The sequence below is a fragment of the Chrysemys picta genome, chromosome 6 (assembly GCF_011386835.1).
Source record: "Chrysemys picta bellii isolate R12L10 chromosome 6, ASM1138683v2, whole genome shotgun sequence".
Classification (NCBI taxonomy): domain Eukaryota; kingdom Metazoa; phylum Chordata; order Testudines; family Emydidae; genus Chrysemys; species Chrysemys picta.
This window is the reverse complement of record NC_088796.1, coordinates 41,137,801-41,159,112: the sequence shown is the minus strand read 5'-3', so window position 1 is coordinate 41,159,112 and position 21,312 is coordinate 41,137,801. Positions and strand designations below refer to the sequence as shown.

At 39.9% G+C, this 21,312-nt stretch overlaps 1 protein-coding gene across 2 annotated transcripts in view; it reads left to right on the top strand.

The window, feature by feature from the left end:
- The window catches only part of CENPK (centromere protein K), a 50,577-nt gene extending 32,737 nt beyond the window's left edge, over positions 1 to 17,840 (top strand). For both annotated transcript variants that reach the window (XM_024107370.3, XM_005300988.5), the window contains 6 exons: positions 1,664 to 1,710; positions 3,458 to 3,540; positions 3,680 to 3,778; positions 4,061 to 4,196; positions 9,038 to 9,091; positions 17,258 to 17,840. In XM_024107370.3, coding sequence (XP_023963138.1) covers positions 1,664 to 1,710; positions 3,458 to 3,540; positions 3,680 to 3,778; positions 4,061 to 4,196; positions 9,038 to 9,091; positions 17,258 to 17,416 — 578 coding nt within the window. In that variant the 3' untranslated portion in view covers positions 17,417 to 17,840. The remainder of the gene's footprint in view (positions 1 to 1,663; positions 1,711 to 3,457; positions 3,541 to 3,679; positions 3,779 to 4,060; positions 4,197 to 9,037; positions 9,092 to 17,257) is intronic.
- The last annotated feature ends 3,472 nt before the right edge of the window (positions 17,841 to 21,312 follow it).

The following is a 21,312-nucleotide window of genomic DNA, read 5'->3' as shown; positions in this document are numbered from 1 at the left end:
GACTGAAGTGGATAATTCGAGATAGAAAGGATTTTTGATCATCACAATGTATAGAAAATTGGTTTCTTTGGATTCTTCATATCAAATGTAATTGACTGGAACTTGGCCTATTGAAAGGAAAGAGCAGAACTCTAACAAAATTAATTCTGCATTTAAGACATTTTCAAGTCATTGTCATCATGAAATATAGCCATGATGATGATTAAAGTCACTGTACAGGGCCTCCAGTAGCTCTTTAACATCAGCTTAGTTCAGGGGTGCTCTACTCAACTTTTGTGTGTGTATATGTGTGTGTATATATATATATGTGTGTATATATATATATGTATATGTATATGATTTTACTTCGGTCTCACATGCTCGTAATTCTTTATCTGACACTTTTTTAAATCACACTTTAATTGAACACACTTTGGGTGCAGAAATCTTCCTTGTTTCAGTATCAGCTCATACTCTGATCACTGCTGAAATCACTGCTGAAATCACTACTTCACAGTTTGTTCAATAATCATAGAGGTTTAACCAAACTTTTATTTAAAAATCTTTTCAAATAGATTTATTTTTGCAAATGTATCAAGCGCACTATGTATTTTGGAAGACATCTAATGCTTCTATATGAGGAGCTATAATTTCTTTCCCCTTTAGTAAAAAGAAAGCTTTATCACGGGAATTGCTTATGTTAGGATGAGATATTATGGATCTCCAAATTTTGACATACAAATATGCTTCTGGTGCTATAACAATTTGAAGCTGCTATGGTAGCTTTAATTTCTCTCATTACATAAAAAGTTGCAAATGCATGCTTTAGTTTCTCAAAATCCGTGTTTTTATTCATATATAAGCAAAGCAGGGAGGATGATGGCACACCTAATCAACTCTTCAAATCTCCTGAAGGGGATTGCAAGATCTATCAAACAAACCTGGAAGCTCTGAATTAATGAAATCTGAGATGATCTCTTGCATTTGAACCTTTTAAAAAAGAATCTCTCTTTCTGTGACAAAATCAGCTCTCTCCATAATTTAATCCTTTTTTTTTTTTAAATGATGTCCAATTACCTCTTCTTTCTGTTGAACAACTGGAGTTTTTGAGTGAAGGGTGACTTTGTTAGTGTAAACATAACCTAAAACACTAAGTTCAGATGGTTTTGAGAGAAGTATTATAAATGACTTCAGAATATGTTAATTGATTCCTTGTGGAAGATTTTTTTTTTAAACAAAGGGGAGGGTCTTCTCATGTTCTTCTAATTACCTCAGTTTCTCTTATTCTTAAAAAAGACTTAAGACCCTGAGAAAGGTGCCTTGTATCAAACAATCTTCTTACATGGATTTAAAATGTTTTGCAAACACTTTGGCTTGTAGCCAGGAGGAAGTTCTGTCATACCTATTGATCAGGCAAGTTTTATTAAAATTGGAATTTAGTTTGTGATATTTGTAGCGTAATGTGTGCAGTTTGGACCATAGGGGAAATTGATATTAAAACAATATTTTCCTCAGTGCAGATTAGACATTTGATAGGGCCATTTTTTTTGAGATTTGACTTCATCCCTATGATAATGCAAATGGTATGTCTTCCTCAAAAGTCAGACGTGCATATTTTGCTAAATTTATTAATATTTGTTTATATTAAAAAAAATCAGGGAAAACAATCTGTTTTATTTTTCAGTAATTTCCACCAATCCAGATGTTCTGGTAGCATTAGGAAAGGAAGAGGTAAGTGTCTTAGTTCATTACTTGTAAAAAACCTACTTGTAAGACGTTACTTCCTAGTTTCTTTTCATATGATTGGCTAGCCATAAGAAATTGTGTGTCTATTTGAGCACTATTAATTTTTTAATTTGCTTTTTCCTGAACCTTGTTGTTAGTACTGAATATTTTTAGATGTAGTGAAAATGATCTTTTTACCAGAACTTATTATATGGTGTCTTTTATGTTTAAAATATGATTTAAAAAAATGTGCTGTGCAGAAGAGGCAGTACTCTGAGTTCTGTAGGAATAATATATGCAAATATCTATTTGAGTTCTTCCAGACTGGGGGAGAAAGGACAAATAAAGAATGTGTTAGTGGTAGCATTTTAATATATTGGTTGGACATTGGTATGTAACATTAGCTGGGAATATTCTTGTGGCTATAACATTGAAATGAATAGTTATACTTTGGCTAACACATAAAGACACATTTAGATTATATGGGTTTTGTTTAAAAATAACTTTTGCTTCACCTACCTTTTTGGTTTGGCTACCTCCCAGCAACTTTCCTCTGCCTTGTATCAGTCAGGCCAGGGAACCAAACTGCCAATACAAGTGCTCTTTTAACGAAAAGATTGGCTATGTATTTTCCTTTGAGTGAATATCCTCTCCAATACATGTTTGGTTTGACATTCCATTTTGTGGTTAGTTTAGCTGAGGGATACTGCATTTCTCATAAATCCTGGGTATATAAAACCCTTCTGCTCCTGGGGAATATTTTCTATATTTCATTTGTATTTGTTGTGAGCTAAATTTAAATTTTATTTTATTTTATAATTACATAATAAAGGGACTGTGATGGGGTGTATAGACCCCACACTGATGAGGAAGGTGCTAGACAGGGTATGGGGGCAGGGCTAGATGGGAGGCCTTTAAAAGGAAGGCAGCTGCAGTCAGCTGAGGTGAAGGAGCAGGATTGCTGAAAAGGAGACTGCTGGGATTACTCCTGGAGCCACAGGAGGAACTCCCATCTAGGAGCTCTTCACCCTGTCCCTACGGGGAGTGAAGTCCCGCAAAGGGTAAGGGCCTAGCTAAGAAGTAAGGAACTAGGGCCGTGCCAGAACCTCCCAGTGCAAGTAACTGGGCGCGATCAGGTTCTCCCACCATCTGAGAGACAAACCTCAGGGAACTCCAATACAGGGACACACAATCATCTAAAGATAGTGTGTAGTGGACAGCCCCAAACTTATTAAGGGAGCCACATCAATCTCAAAAGGACAGAGAGCATCTCAGTGTTAGTCTTCAGTAAGCCATGCATCAACTAAGGACCCAGTCCAATAAGGTGTTGGATACTGCCCACTCCTATGTGGAGTGGATGGCACGGAGCCTCTGACAGAGTCAAGCTCTAAATTTCTTTACTGAGAAATAGTCTGAAGTGAACCAGAATGCAGTGTCTTATTACTTGTACCATTTCCCTATCCAAGATATGAATACCTCATTCATCGTCCGTTTGATTAGTAAGAGTAATCACCCTTTCTTTGAGATGTTCTCACCTTGGAGTGCCGTAATTGTTGTTCTGCCAACTATTAGTTTTTTCAGTATACTATTATGTGAGATGTAGGTTGTTACTGATTTGTCTGTCAAGATAATTTTGGTTCCCGTCACTGTGGTATCTGAGTGATTCCACAACAGCACTATCAGGTTTTGTTTTACATAGCACTAATAGAGTTGCATTTCTCCATAATATACACTTCAATTTCCAATTTTGTAGTTGCAGAAAGTAGACCATGATCTTGAAATGGTGCTGTCTACAGTTCAGTCAAAGAATAAAAAGCTGAAGGAAGACATGAAAAGGTATAAAGTGAATTGAGCTTATGAATGCCATACAATTTTGTTAGAAAATCAAGTAAGAATCATTGTTTTGGTAGGTCTGAAAACTTCTAATTATCCATTGTTCCCTCTCTCATTTTTTTTCTCACTTTTATGTTTAAAGAGAACAGCAGTGGCTGGATGAGCAGCAGCAATTGGTAGATGCTCTTGATGTAACACATGAAGAAATGAAAAATCAAGTGGTACAATTTTCTGAAAAAAGGTATTTGTAGTGCTTTTTTCCAGCAAAAAGAGTGAAAGGATTGAATATTAGTATGACAGTTAAAATAGATTTTAAAAATCTAATATTAATGTTTGATATCTTTGGTAAAGATCAAATAATCAAGTAATAAAATACATTTGAAAACTAGGTTGCAAATATGCTACAGGCTGCACTTGCACTTTGTGATATTTGGGTTATTAATGCCATTCTTGTAGGAACAGTACCTTTTTATTGAATTACATGTCACATCAGTTAAACTTTATTTTTACATTGGGTTTTTAGAACGTTACAAGAACTGAAAAGTAAAATGCTGAAAATAAGGGCATATAAGGAAGAGCTCTTGAGTGCTCTGGGGGAGTTCCTAGAAGAACATTTTCCTCTCCCGGAAGAAGATGAAAGTGCTAAAAAGAAGAAAAAAGTATGATTTCTTTAAAATTATCAAATTTGAAAAGGTTTTATTAATTTTTCTTTAACTTGGTTTTATATAATTTTAAAGTCACAATGCTGGAAAGGTGGAATCCGTATTTAAGTCATACATGTAGTTTTGGTACCATTATACGAGGCACTGGTGAGACCTCATCTGGAATACTGTGTGCAATTCTGGTCTCCCACATTTAAGAAAGATTAATTCAAACTGGAGCATGTGCAGAGAAGGGCTACTAGGATGATCAGAGGAATGGAAAATCTACCTTATGAGAGGAGACTCAAAGAGCTTGGCTTGTTTAGCCTAACCAAACGAAGGCTGAAGGGGAGATATGATTGCTCTCTATAAATACATTAGAGTGATAAATACCAGAGAGGGAGAGGAGGTATTTAAGTTAAGTGCCAATGTTGACACAAGAGCAGATGGCTATAAACTGATCATCAACAAATTTAGGCTTGAAATTAGATGAAGATTTCTAACTATCAGAGGAGTGAAGTTCTGGAACAACCTTTCAAGGGGAGCAATGGGGGCAAAAAAACTAAGTGGCTTCAAGAATGAGCTTGATAAGTTCATGGAGTGGATGGTATGATGAGACTGCCTGCAGTAGTATATAGCTGATCTGTGACTACTAGTAGCAAATATCCTCAATGGCTGTTGATGGGATACTGGATGAGGAGAGCTCTGAGTTACTATAGAGAATTCTTTCCCAGTTACTTAGCTGTTGGGTCATGCTGAAATGCTCAGGGTCCAACTGACTGCCATATTTGTGGTCGTGAAGGAATTTTCTCCTAGGTCAGATTGGCAGAGACCCTGGAGGATTTTTGCCTTCCTCTGCAGCACAGGTCACTGGTCACTTGCAGGTTTAAACTAGTGTAAATGGTGGATTCTCTGTAACTTGAAGTCTTTAAATCATGATTTGAGGACTTCAGTAACTCAGACAGAGGTTATGGGTCTATTACAGGAGTGGGTGGGTGAAGTTCTGTGGCCTATAATGTGCAGGAGGTCAGACTAGATGATCATGATGGTCCCTTCTGACCTTAATGTCCAAGTCACTTCCTACAACTGTTCTTGTTGTCTAAGTGATACCTTTCAAAGTTTGGTTATATCATAGAGGGCTGGTATGGGGGCTTAGTGAAACAAGTTCTGAATTAGTCTACCCTGCTCCCGTCTGGATAGTTTCATATTTTTCTTCAAAGACAAATTTTAATTCTTCAGCAATATTGTTGGCACAAAAGTGTTACAGAGAATAGTTTAGAATATTAACCTCAACTTCCTACTCAGGGAAACTGAGCTAAAAGTCATCTTTAAACTTTAGGGAAAATAGGCAGTCAGGGAGCATTTTAAATAATAAAATCAAAGTCCATAGTAAAATCAAATACTTTATCATTAATGTTTAAAAGAATAGCTACAAAAACTAAAAAACTAGTAAGGTTCTCAGTTGGGCTCTTGAGGACACTTGGGCCTTGTCTGTTCAGCATCAGGTTCCCAGAACCAGTATAGGGAATGGTTGAACTGCCCCTGAACTGAAAAAGAGAGACAGCTGCTTTCAGCCATGTTATAGCTGTAACCTTAATTTAATGTAATTCACATACTTTGTCCTTGTCTGAATTAGTAGTTAAACCATTTTCCACACTGCTTCAGAGGGACCCATTATTGACCACCATTGTCAGCAGCTGGTTCGTTTCATAGGCCACAATCTGGCAAACTCTTAAGCATATGCTTAACTTTAAGCATGAGTAATCCCATTGATCTTAGAGGCCTCTTGCATGCCTAATGCAGAGCTGCCAACTCTCCCTAATTTTTAATAATTCTCCCGATTTTTAAATGTGATTACAAAATTATCAAATCAGATATAAATCTATGAATTTTGCAAATATATCGAAAAATTAGGAAGATTATGTATGTGTTGTGTGTCATTCACCACTTGGGTCTGATGAACACAGTGCTGCATCTGCAGGGGTGTTCTTCTCCATTGCCAGCACCCCTGTGCAAGGGTGCCTGCAGCCTAGCCGTACACATGTCAAGTGCCACCATTGTGTCAGTCGGGCTGGGAGAGGCTTGCAGGGTAGCTCCTCAGTTGCATGGTTGAGCTCTCCTGGCAGGAGCCCAAAAAGTACCTGGGGCTGGATGGGCACCTCTGGGTATGTGACATTGCAAGCAGTTGCCTGCAGCACCAGTAAGTAACCACCACCCATCAAGCACTGCCTACATCTGGTATTGGTGCCTCGTCTCCATGAGCCAGCTGACACTGGGCAGCTACTCCTCTTTTACCTCCTAACCCCACCAAACAGCCCTCTTCATCCCTATCTCTTATCCCCCAACTCCACCCTAACAAGTCCCTTTCCCAGCTTTCTGAAACCCACCTAATCCTTCTTTCAGCCCAGCCAGCAACTCCACTTCAGCATCCGGTGTCCCTCCGTCCCCTGAGGGCAGGATGACTCCCTCACAGCATACCATGAGAGAAATTTCTGAGGGCATTCCTGTCCCTGTGGCACATGCAAAGACTGCAGAGTGAGGATAATTGTGATAGGAGGCAAGCTGTGGCCATTTTGAATGGGTTGGCACACTGCAACCAAGCAAGCCACAAGCTGCGTGTTGCATTCTGACTGCTCTATGTGCCCCTGCTGGCACACTCCAGGTATCTAGAGCACAGTAATATAGTCCAGCAGGGTCTATGGGGGCAGTTGGAGTGCAACACACAACCTGTGGCTTGTGCGGTGAATCCACACCCCAAACCCCACTGACAAAATGAGCCAAATATGGCAAAATAAAAATGGAATGGTTTTAGAAATGCTTGCAAAGGACCGAGGATATAGCCAATATCATGGTCAGACCTGATCATGGCTGTTGATGTTACTAAATGTTACTTCAGTTTGTACCGCTGTTATTACTCTAACATTCACAGAAATGGACCTAAAATGCACTACAAGCTTTCATGGTCCTACCTGAGACACCCTATCTGTATTTGGCTTTGCAAATTTGGCACTTGAGACCACTTCAAGCAACCTCCTTAATTTTTTTGATAAACATCCATAAAAGTCTAAGTGCAAGGTTAGCATCTCTGCTAATGTTGAAGCATGTGATTCAAGATTGGGGTCTTAATATGGGCAGGCATGAGAATTAAATTGAAAATGCAGGATAACTCTCCAGTCTCAAAAGAAAGATGCACCCTTTTTGTCACACACAGCAGTCTGAAAGTTCACGTTACAAGAAATATTTTATATGTCAATTGTACTTGTGGGAAGGAAAAAGTATACTTTTTCCCATGTGGTGATGGCTATCTTGCTTTAAAGTGATGTAATTTATGATACTGGTTAAATTTGTCACACTACAGAATCTGAACTTAATTTAAGAAACTGTAAATATTTAACACCATTGGTCTACCAAAAATAAAGTCAAATCTCTTTTTTTTTTTTTTTTTTTTTTTTTTTTTTTTAATTTTGCAAGTATAAAAACTTCTTTAATGTTTGAGCTAACATCCTTAGGACTTAAAAGTAGCAAACCAATAATTTCTCTTTGTACAATTGTTTAAAATGTCTCCCATGCTGATACTCCATATGCCAATTCTAGCCTTAAGGCAAATCTTGAATCCAGTGCCCAGCCCAAGAAGTGAGATGCTGGGCAGGGGAGCAGGAAGAAAAAAATCACCCAAGGCTGCAGAGTGTCTTTAGAACCACTCCATGGAGGCTGCTACAGCCAATAGGCTAATATAATCTCCACATCCCCTTCTCCCATAGTGCAAGGAGGAGGGCTCTGTAGCACAATGGGATGTGTGTGCACCCCTTTGTGGCCCTTACCAAATATGGTCTCTGGTGCAGCTGAGTCTCAGAAGTGATGCTGTCAGGGGACCCTCCACAGTCATGGAGGAAGGAGATAGGATTTGGCCTTATGTCAATTTTTATAAGTTCTTCCTCCACTCCAAAGTTGGGGTTTATCATAAATCCTGACCATTTTTTAACTTGTAAGACTCGTGAACTGGCTCTGTTACAAATGAAGACAACAGAGAGTCTTGTGGCACCTTTAAGACTAACAGATGTATTGGAGCATAAGCTTTCGTGAGTGAATGCCCACTTCGTCAGACGCACGTATTCACCCACAAAAGCTTATGCTCCAAAACATCTGTTAGTCTTAAAGGTGCCACAAGACTCTCTGTTGCTTTTTACAGATCCAGACTAACATGGCTACCCCTCTGATAAATGAAGACAATTTCAAATAACATTAAACATTAAAAAAGGAAAACATTTAAAGAAAATCCTATGGCAAAACTGAATTTTGTTTCTTGAACATAGTAAATGTATTTGGATAACCTCTAGAGGCTTAATCCAAAAAATATTAAATTGCAATATAAATTAAGAGTAAACATTAAGGCACTATGGACTGAACTCTTAAAACAAAATTACAACATTTTTGCAGTAATCACATGTTTACATCTCTTTGCCCAGAACTTTAGAAAATTTACTTAAAGGCATTGATCTTGTGACTTTTCTTACCAGTCTTAGACACAGAATGAGTACTTTATACTCGCAGTCATGTTTAATAATAAGATGTTTGAATTAATAAAATGTGAATCCCATTCTTGACAGATGTAACATTTAATATCTTCTTTTCAACTTAGTTTAAGAGAAACATTCATTTATGTTTAGAGTTTACATTGAATTTGTTGCTGAATATAGGATTAAAATATGTAACTTTAATATGATGACTCAATATTTTTAAATTTTAAAAAATCAGTTTATTCCTTACTCTGAATTATTTGCATTGAAATTTTTCTTTGTCAATTAAGATTCTTTTCTGACTGTGTTAGAATTTGAACATCTTTTGTGTTGCTTTTGTAGAGTCCAGCTGAAGAACCAACTGTACAACTGGTAACGTTACATGAAATTTTAGAGGTAAAATGGTTTTGTGTGTGATGTCATTTTTTGTTTGTTTGTTACAATGCTCAAAATCTGAAATGGTATATAAGCAAAATGAATGATGGTGTGTGATAATATAATTAAAATAACTAAGATAATAGAAACAGTGTTCAAAAAAATCTTACTGGGTTCCTCTTTTAATCCCCGGGACACCCAAAGTAACTTTCTGGTACTAAACTCTTTAAAAATGTAAGCATAATTTAGCAAACTGATCCTACAATTTGAATTGGAAAATTATAGGCTTTTAAACTTCTAATTTTAAGATACAAAGTCAAACTTAAGTCATTTTTATATTCACTACTTTTTAAGTCAGGTTTTATAACTCTTAACTTAATGGTTCACATTAGAAAATAATATTAAAATGGTTTGGTTAAAAAAAACCCTGAACTAAAATGTTTAACTTTTTTATATTTTGTACTATTTGCATGTACATGGTTCTGAAATATAATGCAGCAACAAGTCAATTAATTTCTAATATATTCATATTGTTGGGTTATTTGATTTGATCTATAGGAATTGATACTGCTGTTTTTAGTATATATATATATATATATATATATATATATTTTTTTTTATATATATTTATATATTTATATATTTATTTAATTGCCAAGCAGGCTCCTATTGTTGAATGGACACTCCTATTATAATTTGTAAAAACCCAAATAAATTATGAATTTGCAAGGCATAAATCTGATAGAGCTAATGGATGACAGCACCTTCTCTATCCTAAACTTAGTATTTGGGAATACAGGTTTTTTTAATAGGGATCTGTCTGAGCGAGACCTCCATGAAGAACAGCAGTTGTTCTGAGGGAAGGCCTGCGGAATTATAACATTCTGGTGTTTAGATGCTAAAATCCGGTCACTATGACATTGTTATGCTTTACTTGAAAGTCCAGACTGTGAGGTTTTTGTACTTATGTCATTAACTTCAACTTCATGTTACATGCCTCAAGTATTTCAGCATGCCTTTTAGTGCCAAATTAGGTAGGGCTTGAGAGCAAATCAGAAATTAAAGTAGCCAAATGAGTTAAGTCCTGTGGAAATATAATTTCAAAAAACTTATACCTTAAAATTACTCTTCATATTCCCTTAACTAATTTTAAACACCTGCAAAGTACTAAAAGACCCAGATGTCTGATTTCTGTTTGAAAGAATAAACTAGTCCCAGAAATTCAGACTTGTTTTTAATTTTAATTATCATAGCCTAAACTTTTGAGTGTCACTGATCTTTGTTTTATGTTTTTGTTGAGCCATTTAGTGCTAGTTTCAGTGCCTGTTAAATTTCAAAACTGTTGTCTTAGAGAATAGTTTCTTAGAGACAAATGCAAAGTGAGGCACATTTTGCTTTTGTGATCACAAATTTAGGGTTTATTGTTTGTGTAAATCTAAGCTATTCCTATTCAGAACTATTCCCATCCATGTTTCCACAATTCATCCATGTTTACTTTATCTTTTAAAATTATCAATGTATTGATTTTCATTTATGTGGCCCTATAAAGCGTCGTCTTTGAGTAGATAAAGCCATGTATTTCACTTAGGTGTGTGCGCGCCCAGTGCACCAGAGAGGGAGAAACTTGCCTACCAGTACCCATAGAGAGGTGCGCTCACACCTTGTGGCCATAGCACCTCCCTGGCTTCACAAGGCGGCGCCGCCCCCCCAATCCTCCCTTAGTCCCTTCTTATCCTCCATGGCTGGAGTCAGAGCTCTGTGTGGTCTTAACCTCACAACCTCTCAATTAGTTTAGTTTTTCCCTTGTAGTATATAATTAGTAGTACCATAGTGTTAGTTATGTTAGTGTTAGAAATGGACTCAAGTGATTCAGGACTTTCTCCTGCAACTGCAACTGCTGGAGCAGGCTATGCGGCCTGCTTCGGTACTGAAGCCCTCGTCAAGTCGGAGATTGCCCTTGGGTTCCAAGAGTGCTGCAGTTTCATGTTCCGGAGCAGGTGCCTCTGCAAAGAAACAGAGGAGAGCTGTTCCCTGTCTACTCTGCCAAGGAGAAGGTTGCATAAGACCAATCAAAACCACTCCAGGTCTCAGGTAATTCTTCCACTTCCCAGGAAAAGCAGGAACTAGCACAAAGTTGGTGCCAGTGTATAGGATGGCACAAATACCTCTAACCCTTCCCCAGTATCGAGTAGGGAGGTTAGAAACACTGTACTGTTGACTCTTGTTCTGGCCACCAAGCATCTGTTGAGTCCAGTACCGATGAGGGAGATACTGGCATTGACTGTTTCCACATCAGCAGTGTACCAGGCAGCAACAGATCTCCTCTGCCTTTTGGTCCCAACCTCTCCTTTGGCCCAGGAGTTTGCCATGTCTGCGTCATCTATAGCCCCATCGATTGAACAAGCTGTTGAACCCTTGGGTCTGTCAGCACTACACCCCAGTGTTCCCTTTCCACAGGTTATGGAAGCAGGTCCAATGCCAGGATTGGTACAGGGGACCTTGGTACCAGGAATCTCCTCAGCACCATTGCAGTTGGCACCATGGTGGCTTTCACCGCTCAATGTTGGTATTGTCAGACACTCAGGTATCACTGCTGATCAGGATTGACACCACTTCTGGGACCAGCATGCTCGGTACCAATGGTACTGCTTCCATTGGCAGCACTGCTTCCTGCCTCGTTCTGGGGATGGACAAGTCCGATCAGTTACTCGCTCCCTCTAGTTTTTCTCTGTCCTCATCGCTGGGATCCTGAGGCTCCTCAGCATCTGAGTCAGGGTTGTCATCCTCTCACTCGCCATCACCTCACCAGCCTCAGGGGGAATTGATGGATTGGTACACGTCTCGTGGTCAGGACAGAGGCTGACTACCAATGCCTTATCCATGCTAGTGGCCTCCATGGAATCTGTGGGATACTCCTTTATTGGTGAGGTCCTACACTTTGTCTTGCTTGAAGGCAAGATCTCCAGCCAGGGCTTTGGCAGTGACTATTGATCTGCCACAGGCCCAGGTATCTGTTATCCTCCCTGTGGAGCCTCCAGAGTCATCCTGCCACGGTCTATCAGCCCTGGAACAGAATCTGGTTTTGGATCAGTTAAGGACCTCCTCTTCATCTTTGGATGATTCTGTGCGGCCTGTCTCATTCTCCTCTTCCATACCAGAGAATTTTAAGGCATAGCAAGACCTTTTGTGGTTTGTAGTTGCTTCCGTCGGTTTTCAAGTGGAGTTCTTGCAAGAGAACACGCACAAATAGTGGATATCCTGTTGCCATCTGCCCCTGGGAGAGTCGCCATACTTATCAATTATGAGCTTCTTGAATTGGCTAAGGCACTCTGGAGCATGCCAGCTTTGGTATTGCCTGCGGCTAAGTACATAGAAAAGCTCCATTTCATTCCCGTATGGGAATTTGAGGTGTTTTATTCTCATTCGGTCCCAAATTCCCTAGTTGCAACTGCGGTGAACCACAGTGCCTGACAGGGCAGGTTTATGTCCATCCCTAATGATAGTGACTCTAAATTATTGGCCCTCATAGACAGGAAGATTTACACCTTCTCTTCTTTAGAGATGCAAATTGCTAACCAACAAGCCTTGTTGTCCAAGTACGATTTTGTTCACTGGACAGCTATGTCAAAGTGACGCAGACTCCAAGGACATCTTAACTAGACCTCGCAGACACCTCGGCTAGGGTGATGGCCTCTGCGGTCACCAAGAGGAGGGCAAAACTGACAAGATGCTGCAGTCCTTCAGTCCTTGGGGATGTACATGCCGGCAGTGTAAAGGCACCAATACGGCATTCAACAGCAGCGTTGTCTACAGCATACATTTGTCCAGCCTGTTCCTCCTCCTTGGCAATGAGACTACCCCAGAAAGAGGGATAGATCCCACAGCAGAAAGCAGTTAGGCTCTGAGTTCATCCAGTCCACACGCCACACATCCCAGTACCCATTTTGATTCCTTGTTCCAGAGCACTGTTTCAGCCATTGCTTTCCCTCTCCTCATCCTCCCCAGTTTGGGGACAGGCTGGCCTGCTTTCCTAAGCACCATCAGATCAGGTTATGCCATCCAGTTCCTCTCCACACCTTCACTTCAGGGACCCCTCTCATGAGATACTGCTCCTCAAACAGGTCTGCTCTCTGCTGGTTTTGGGAGCAGTGGAGGAGGTTCTGCAGGAACATCACGTCATGACTTCTACTCCCAGTACTTCCTGATACCCAAAACCAAGGGAGGTGTAAGACCCACCCTTGACCTTCACAACCTCAACAAATATATCAGGTACATGAGTTCCTAATGGCCACTCTATTGACCATTTTCCCTACATTGTCTCAGAATGACTGGTTTGCTTCTTTGGACCTTCAGGATGCCTACTTTCATGTGCGGATTTTGCCAAGCCACAGAAAGATCTTTCTATTTGTCATGGTGGAACGCCATTTTCAGTATGCAATACTTCCATTTGGCCTCTCTTCTCCTTCCCCCTCGGGACTTTACCAAATGCATGGCCGTTGTTATGGTGTATCTCAAGAGGAAGGGATGACTGGTTATGAGGGATGGATCCAGAGAGGAAGTTCGTGCTCATGTCAGCACCACACGGCGCTTGCTCGACCATCTGGTCATTAGCTTGTGGAATCCAGCCAATGCTGGCCTCTATCCAGGACATTTTGGAGTATCTGCTGCATCTTTTAGTCATTGGGGCTTGCATTTAGTTAATTGAAAGTGCATCTGGCATTTCATCATATTGGTATTTCATCCCCCCCCCCCCCCCCCCACCCCTTCAGTCTTCTCCAATAGCCAGATTCTTAAAAGGGCTTCTTTTTTTACATCTCCCCGGACCAAGAGCTGGTTCCTCTACAGGATCTTAACATGGTCCTAGCGGCCTTAATTGAACCACTGTTCAAGCCCTTGACATATTGTCCCTTCCCGCTTTTGTGTCAGAAAACTGCATTCCTGGTAGCAATAACATCTTCAAGGAGTGTGAGACAGTTGCAGGCTCTGAGGAAAGAATCTCCTTATATATACAATTCTCCAAAGACAAAGTGGCTTTACGACTGCGTCCAAATTTTTTGTCTGAAGTTGTTTTTCAGTTTCATTTGAACCAGGTGGTATATTTACCTGCATTCTTTCCTAAGCAGCATTCATCTCTGGAGGAGCAGTGTCTCCCTACATTAGATGTCAGGCGATGTCTAACCTTTTATCTGTACAGGCCTAAACCGGTTTGTGCTTAACCTCCTTCGTTTGCGTAATGTGCAGAATGCATGAAGGGTCAAGCAGTCTCTTCACAGATGATCTCCAAATAGATAACCTCATGCATCAAGACTGCATATGAAATAGCTTCAACTAATCCCCATCAGTGGGTGTGAGCTCATTCTTCAAGAGTCAAGCAATGTTCATAGCATTCCTGAGTGACATTTCCATATTGGACATTTGCATGGCTGCTACATGGTCCTCGATGCATACATTTGTGAACCATTACACCATAACCGCATCTTCCAAGGTTGAGGCAAGCTTTGGTAGAATGGGCCTGCAGTCCTTGTTTAGGTAGACTTTGAGCACTGCCTCCTGCGGAGGACTGTTTGAGAGTCACCTAAGTGGAATACACAGCTGCATTTACTCAAAGAAATGGTTACTGGCTGTAAATGTGGTTCTTCTAGATGTGATGCAAATGTGTATCCCACAAACTACTCTCTGTCCCCTTTTGCATCGGAGTCTTGATTCTGGGCATTTAGTGTGAAGGAACTGAGGGAGGGTTGGGGTGGTGCCCCCTAATGTAGCCAGGGGAGGAGTTACAGCCACGAGGCATAAGTGCCACCTATCTATAGGTACTGCTTTGCAAGTTTCTGCAGTTCTGGTGTGCTGGGCGTGCAAACGGCTGAGTGGAATACAGTCTGCATCCATGTCTGCATCACATCTTGAAGCACCACACTTACAGCAAGTAACTGTTTCTTACTGTATATATTTTTTGCTATAGAGCAATACCAATAGTGACAACTATTTAATTGGAATCACATACATTACCAAGGCAAATAGGTATAAATACAAAAAATAAAAATTAGTTAAACCCACAGTCCACTGTGGCAGCCATTCTTAGACACTCCTATAAGTGTTACATTATATTTTATCTTTGGATTTAGCTTCATTTTGTATAGCAACTTTGCATAGACTCCTGCTTACGTGTTCCATTACTCCCCCTGTAGGAACATGTAATCCGCCAATACTGTTCCCTTAAATTCCCTTTGTAAATTTTTATCAGAAGTGCCTCAGGCCTTGGCTACACTGGCGCTGTACAGCGCTGCAACTTGCTGCGCTCAGGGGTGTGAAAATGCACCCCCCCCGAGCGCAGCGAGTACAGCGCTGTAAAGTGCGAGTGTAATCAGAGCCTGCTGTGCTGTGCGCTCGCTCGCAGCGCTGCAAGCTATTCCCCTCGGAGAGGTGGAGTACATACAGCGCTGCGAGACAGCTCTCGCAGCGCTGGCGGCGCAACTACACTTGCGCTTCACAGCATTTACTGTAGCCTGAGCTGTAGCCACAGCATTCCTGAGTGTAGTCAAGGCCTCAGTAAGTTTTCTTGTGCTGCTTCATACTCTAGGGATGTTGCATGTTTCTATGCACAGTGTAACATTCCTCCTTCAAATCTCTTCAGTGATGATTCCCATTCATGTTAAACTAAGAATTATTTTGAAAAAGAACTAACATGATGCTTATGGTACAAAAACAAGTATAAATAATTTAAATAAAATCAGGAGAGAGAGAGAGAGTGAATGATGGTAAAGGTTATTTCAGAATATGGGTGTTGCTGAGAAGTCTCACCAGCAACAGTTTATGAAAGATCATGAATTAATATTGTGAGAGATGAATAGAAGATATGGGGCAGGGAAGTACAGAGCAAACATTTTGGTAGATAGGCTGGAGCAAATCAGTGGAGTGTTTTGAAAGAAGGAAGGCAATTTTGGTCTGAATATAAAATGAATGAGTCACCAATGAGAGTATTTGGAGATGAAGATTATGATGTATCTTTGTACTGGGAACAAGGCAGGCAGAAACATTCTGTATATGCTAAAGTCTGGAGAGCTAGAACTTGTAGAAGCCATAAAGAAGGGAGTTGCAGTAGCTAAGGTGAGTAGAGATGAAAGCATGAGAGGATTTAGGCTAACATGGCTGTCAAGGCAGTGGTGTTCACAAACAATATTGTGAAGATGGCAGTAGGCAGATTTACAAATATATGGGCTCTAAGATCAGGAACAGAGACACCAGGCTGATGTTCAGATTGCATTTGACTCCACTGTCTGTAAAGTCTAGGTCAAGGAGAAAAAAAAAAACACGGAATTGTTTGTGGGAACTTATCTTGGCTTGGGAGGGACGGAGGGATTTGTTTGAGATACATAACTGAAGGAAGTTGATTAATACATTGATTCACTTGCTCAAGACAAGCAAGTGCAGTAGATAGCGAGGAGATGACAAAGCATTAAAGATGTGAAAAGATATGCATCTTTGAGTATCATAACTGTAAAATTAGTAGTTAAGGTTAAAAGTAAATAGAAGATGACTGGAAAAGGGGAGCCGAAAGCCAAAAATAGAACCTTTTGGGACTCAGAAAGCAGTTTCTTGGCTCATGGTCAGATAATGGAAATTCCATTGTTTTAAGTCTGAAGAAAGGCGAGGGAGAAGGAGCCTTTGTTGGCAGAAGAGATCACTTGGGGAATTATATTGCAGTGAAATGAGAGAGGGGTGGTATCTGTTGGTGGGTATGAAAAAGAGAAAATATCTAAAATGAAGGTTTGCCTAACTTTCTCTCTAGCCTGTTAAACAAATACTAAATCTTAAATTGCTACATTGTCTTTGTGGGCTTTTATTTTAAAAACCAAATAAATTGCAGTTACATTCCATTATCTTTTGACTGAGCGGCTTGCATAACTAGATACATACCTAAAATCCAATTATGCTTTTGTTTTATTGGGGGGAAATTAGAATATTGTTGAATAAGGGAAGATAATCAACTTTAATTTTATATTCAACAGTTTCATACTTTAAAAGATCAATTAAACATTCTTTAATGAATAATTTCTATTTGGAACGGGCTTTGTATCTTTTAGGTAAGCAATTCTTATGACATCAATGTGTTCATCTTTCCTTGATTAAAATTGATTAAAATCAACCTATTTTATGCATATTTTGAATCTCATTCTCTTGATCTTCCAGCGTCTTATAAACAAATTAATGAGTACACCACATGAACCATATTTGACAATCAGTGATTCGTTCTGGCCACCTTATGTTGAACTACTGCTGCGGTATGGAATTGCACTGAGACATCCAGAGGATCCAAACAGAATACGCTTAGAAGCCTATCATCAGTAAAGACACCTTTGTGACTATTTAAAAAACAGAAATGTGTAGAACCAATAATCATACTTTAAAAATATATTTGTATGTGTGTGTGTATATATATATATATATATTCTTTGTGATATTTTATCATAAGTCTTTGGGTGTTAATCTTTTCTGCTTGGACAATATTTTTTGACAAACCATACCTGTTTTAAGTGCAGTTACTTACAAAGCTTGTGAAATGACACAACTTTCTTTTAACTTCAAATTGTGATGGCCATTCATCCCATTAGTTGTTGTTTTTTATGATAGGTGTTACAGTACTGTGAAATTAGGTAGTGCTTGTATTCTGGAAAATTTTCAGACTGCTTAGATAAGACTCAAATTCAATTGCAGACAAAATTATTAAAGTTGCTTGGTTTTTGTTGATTAATTAAAAAAATAATGCTTTGCATATGGCATATTTGTTTTCTTATGTAACACTCCCTCAGGATTTGTCTACACTATCACTTTTGTTGGTAAAACTTTTGTTGGTTGGGTGTGTGGAAAAAAAATACCCCGGACTGACAAAAGTGCCGGAGTGAACTACTCTCACTTGTTTGCTGTGGTTTAATTATGGGCGAGCTCTGTTCTGTTGGCATAGAGCAGCTACATGGGAGACCTTACAGCAGTGCAGCGGCACAGCTGTGCCACTGTAAGGTCTGTAGTGTAGACAAAAGCTGCTGTGTGGCTCCAATCCTCTTACTTCCTTTTAACATTTATGCTACACTTCTGTGCTAGGCTTGAACTATCCCAGTTCAGTTTGTAGGTTTGAAGATTAGCAGTGTGAATTTTAAAAAATGAAGAAATAACTTCGTCTCATTTGTTGCATTCAGGATGCCTTGTGACCAATGGCAGAAATTAGTGTTGGGTTTGAGATAAACATTCAAGAGAATCCATAGGTCTTTTTGTGCTGAAAGAGTTGGAAATTGCTCATCATGCAACTGTGGGTGGGTGGGTTGTGTGTGCGGGTGGTGTTGGTGGGCTGAGATATACAGGAGGTCAAATTTAATCAGAGGTCCCCAAATTGTGGAGCGTGAAGAAATGTTCATGGGTGTGTGGTGGGCCTGGGCCAGCCCACACGGGGGGGAGGGGGGAGGGGCAGGGGCAGGGAGGGAGCCAAGCTCTGCTCTGGCCCTGGCCCTGGCCCCAGCTCCTGGCCCCATATCTGACCCAGTCCCCAGCCTTGGCCCCAGGCTGGGAATGGAGCCCCAGCCAGAGGCCGCAGTAAGGGCTGGCAGCTGGGTCCGCGGCTGCATGCAGAGCCACTGTTACCGTAAATTTTAGACACCAATTAAGTTAGCCTACAATTGCACTTTTAATTTAACAAGAGGGTAACAAGGTTGTGGCCCACCTTAAAGGAATTGCCAGAGTGTTATCAGGGAACTTATCTCTGATCTGCAGAGGGCTCCCCAGAGCAAGCTAGGCTTGCTAACCCATGAAAGGACACGGATACAGCCTTCCGCTCAAGGATTCACACACACACACACACACACACACACAAGCAAGCAGAAATTCTTTGAAAACAAGGATTATTTATGTAAAAGAAATTTAAAAAATTAGTGATTTTAATAAAGGAAGAAAAGATACATAGGATTTACTAAAACACAATAGAATTACATTTAAGAATTGTACAATAAAGCAACGCAGCAAAATAAGAGACTGCATAAAATATCTAACACATACTGAGAATACAGTAGTTCCAATGTAATAATCATATAAAGATCCTGCATACACAAAGGCTTTAGTCTTAATGTTACAATCTAATACCATACTTAATACAATGCAGTATACTCAGCCTCTATATGCACATATAAGAAACCATTGTCACAGATTGAAAAACAATTTACTTAACACAAACCGTAACATTTAACACTAAACATTTAGCATTTCATATTTATTTAACATCCTGTGAGCACTGGCCAAGTGGTCGCAGGATGGGTATGGGAGATCTCATTCAGGAGCAGGCATTCAACTTTATTAACAGACACACCCAGGCACTCTTTTAAACAAAACAAAAAAATTAGTCTTACACTCTCACACCAAAATCCCTCTGACTCATCTTCGGTCCTTCTGCTCTGTCTCAATGGTACCAGTGCCAGAGATGGTGGTTGCTGTTATTTCTGAAAGTCACCGTGGCTGTGTGTCTTGAAAACTGCTGGTGGTTGCCTTTACAGGTAGCTGTCTTCGGGTGGCATAGCAGCCTTAAAGCTGCTGCCTTCTAGAAGGTTCAGTTGCTGCTGCTGCTCCTCCAGGTAGCTGCTTGATTGAGCTACTATGAAAGCCGTTGCCGTGGTAACCTTTAGAGTTCTGCTGCTTTTTCCGGAACTATTTGTTCTTCTCTTCAGGCAGCTTTTGTTCTTCCACAAAGTTTCAAACCCACTACACTCACTCTGCTAGCTGTCGGCCTTATATAGTGGTTGCTCTTTAAAGGTCAGCTCATCTCAGCTAATCAGTTTCTAGTTCTTCTAGCTCCACCTCTGACGTCATCCTATTTTTAGATACAGAGCTCTTCCCCTATGATGCCATCTTTGGAAAGCTAAGCTCCTTCCTATGATGCCATCTTGGATGGAGCTCCTCCCTCTGACCATCTTCAGCAAAGCTCCTCCCTTTGAAGATGGAATTTTCCACTCTAAATGTAAACTGCGTTATCCCCATCTCCACCATTTTGGTCTGCCATGTTGGATTTTTCTAATTGTAAACTATCATTAATTTCTACTTATTTAAAGCCTTAATCTTAGAACATTTTATGCAAATAATGTGTCCTGATACTATCACCATCTTAATTATGTTAATTAAGAGAAGTAAGTTTTATGGTGTTTTTAAGCCACCTCTGCGGTTTTTCTGCAAGCCTCTGTAAAAGTGCTGCAAGATATCTCAGAACATTCAAAGCAAAATCTTTACACCACTGCTGGGCCTCACCATGGCCCAGTTGCAGCTCCATTCCTGCCCCAGCTTCAGCCCCCTCACCTCTGTCTTCAGTCCCCCCCACCCTTGGAGACGCAGCCCCACTCCTGGCTAGCACAGTGGGAGGAGCGGTGTGAATAGGGGCAAGGAGGGATGTGACCCTGAAAAGTTTAGGGACCATTGGACTAGATGATCTAAGGGCCCTTTTGGCCTTAAACTCTGACTGACTTTTCTCCTAAAATGATCCCCTTAATGTAGTGTACCACTTCTGTTGTTAACACTGTACTTTACATTGTCTACACTCTTCAGAATTAATTTAGCAAGGCTTGTAATACTTAATATCTGTGTTTTGTGTTTGTCAACAGTTTATAATTTATATCTGGCACAGGGAATCCATTAATCCAGCGAGAAGTCTTCTGGATAACCATGCCTGTCTGATCATAATTTTCTTAAGTGTACCCATGATCACAGTAGTGCCCGAATAGATATTAAATGACTTGCACAAGGTGACACAGGAAGCCTGTGACTGATCCTGGAATTGAAGCCTGAAGTTCCATGCCTGTAGGCCTGCAACATGTGTATCATTGGGAGATATAACCTGCCTTTTGGTTAACCAGATTTCAGTTTATTAGTGTTTAGCACTATATGATACAACCCCCATGCTTTTTAAGTAATACAAAAAGTATTGTGCTGGCTTAGAGAAACAAACCACATTTTACAATAATTATGAGAGGAAGCTAAAGAGGCTATTTTGCATGGTTTGCTCCTGTAGCATCTTAAAATTACTATGGAATGTAAGCGAATTGTATATGAAAATACCTGCAATCTATCTCCCTTGAATTTACAGCTTTTTTTTTAATGACTTGAACAGAACTGAATATAGTATTTCACATGTATTGCCATCAATTTATACAATGGCATTAAAGCATCAGTATAATTTTCTGTCCCATCTTTTATACATCCTAACAAACTATGGGAGA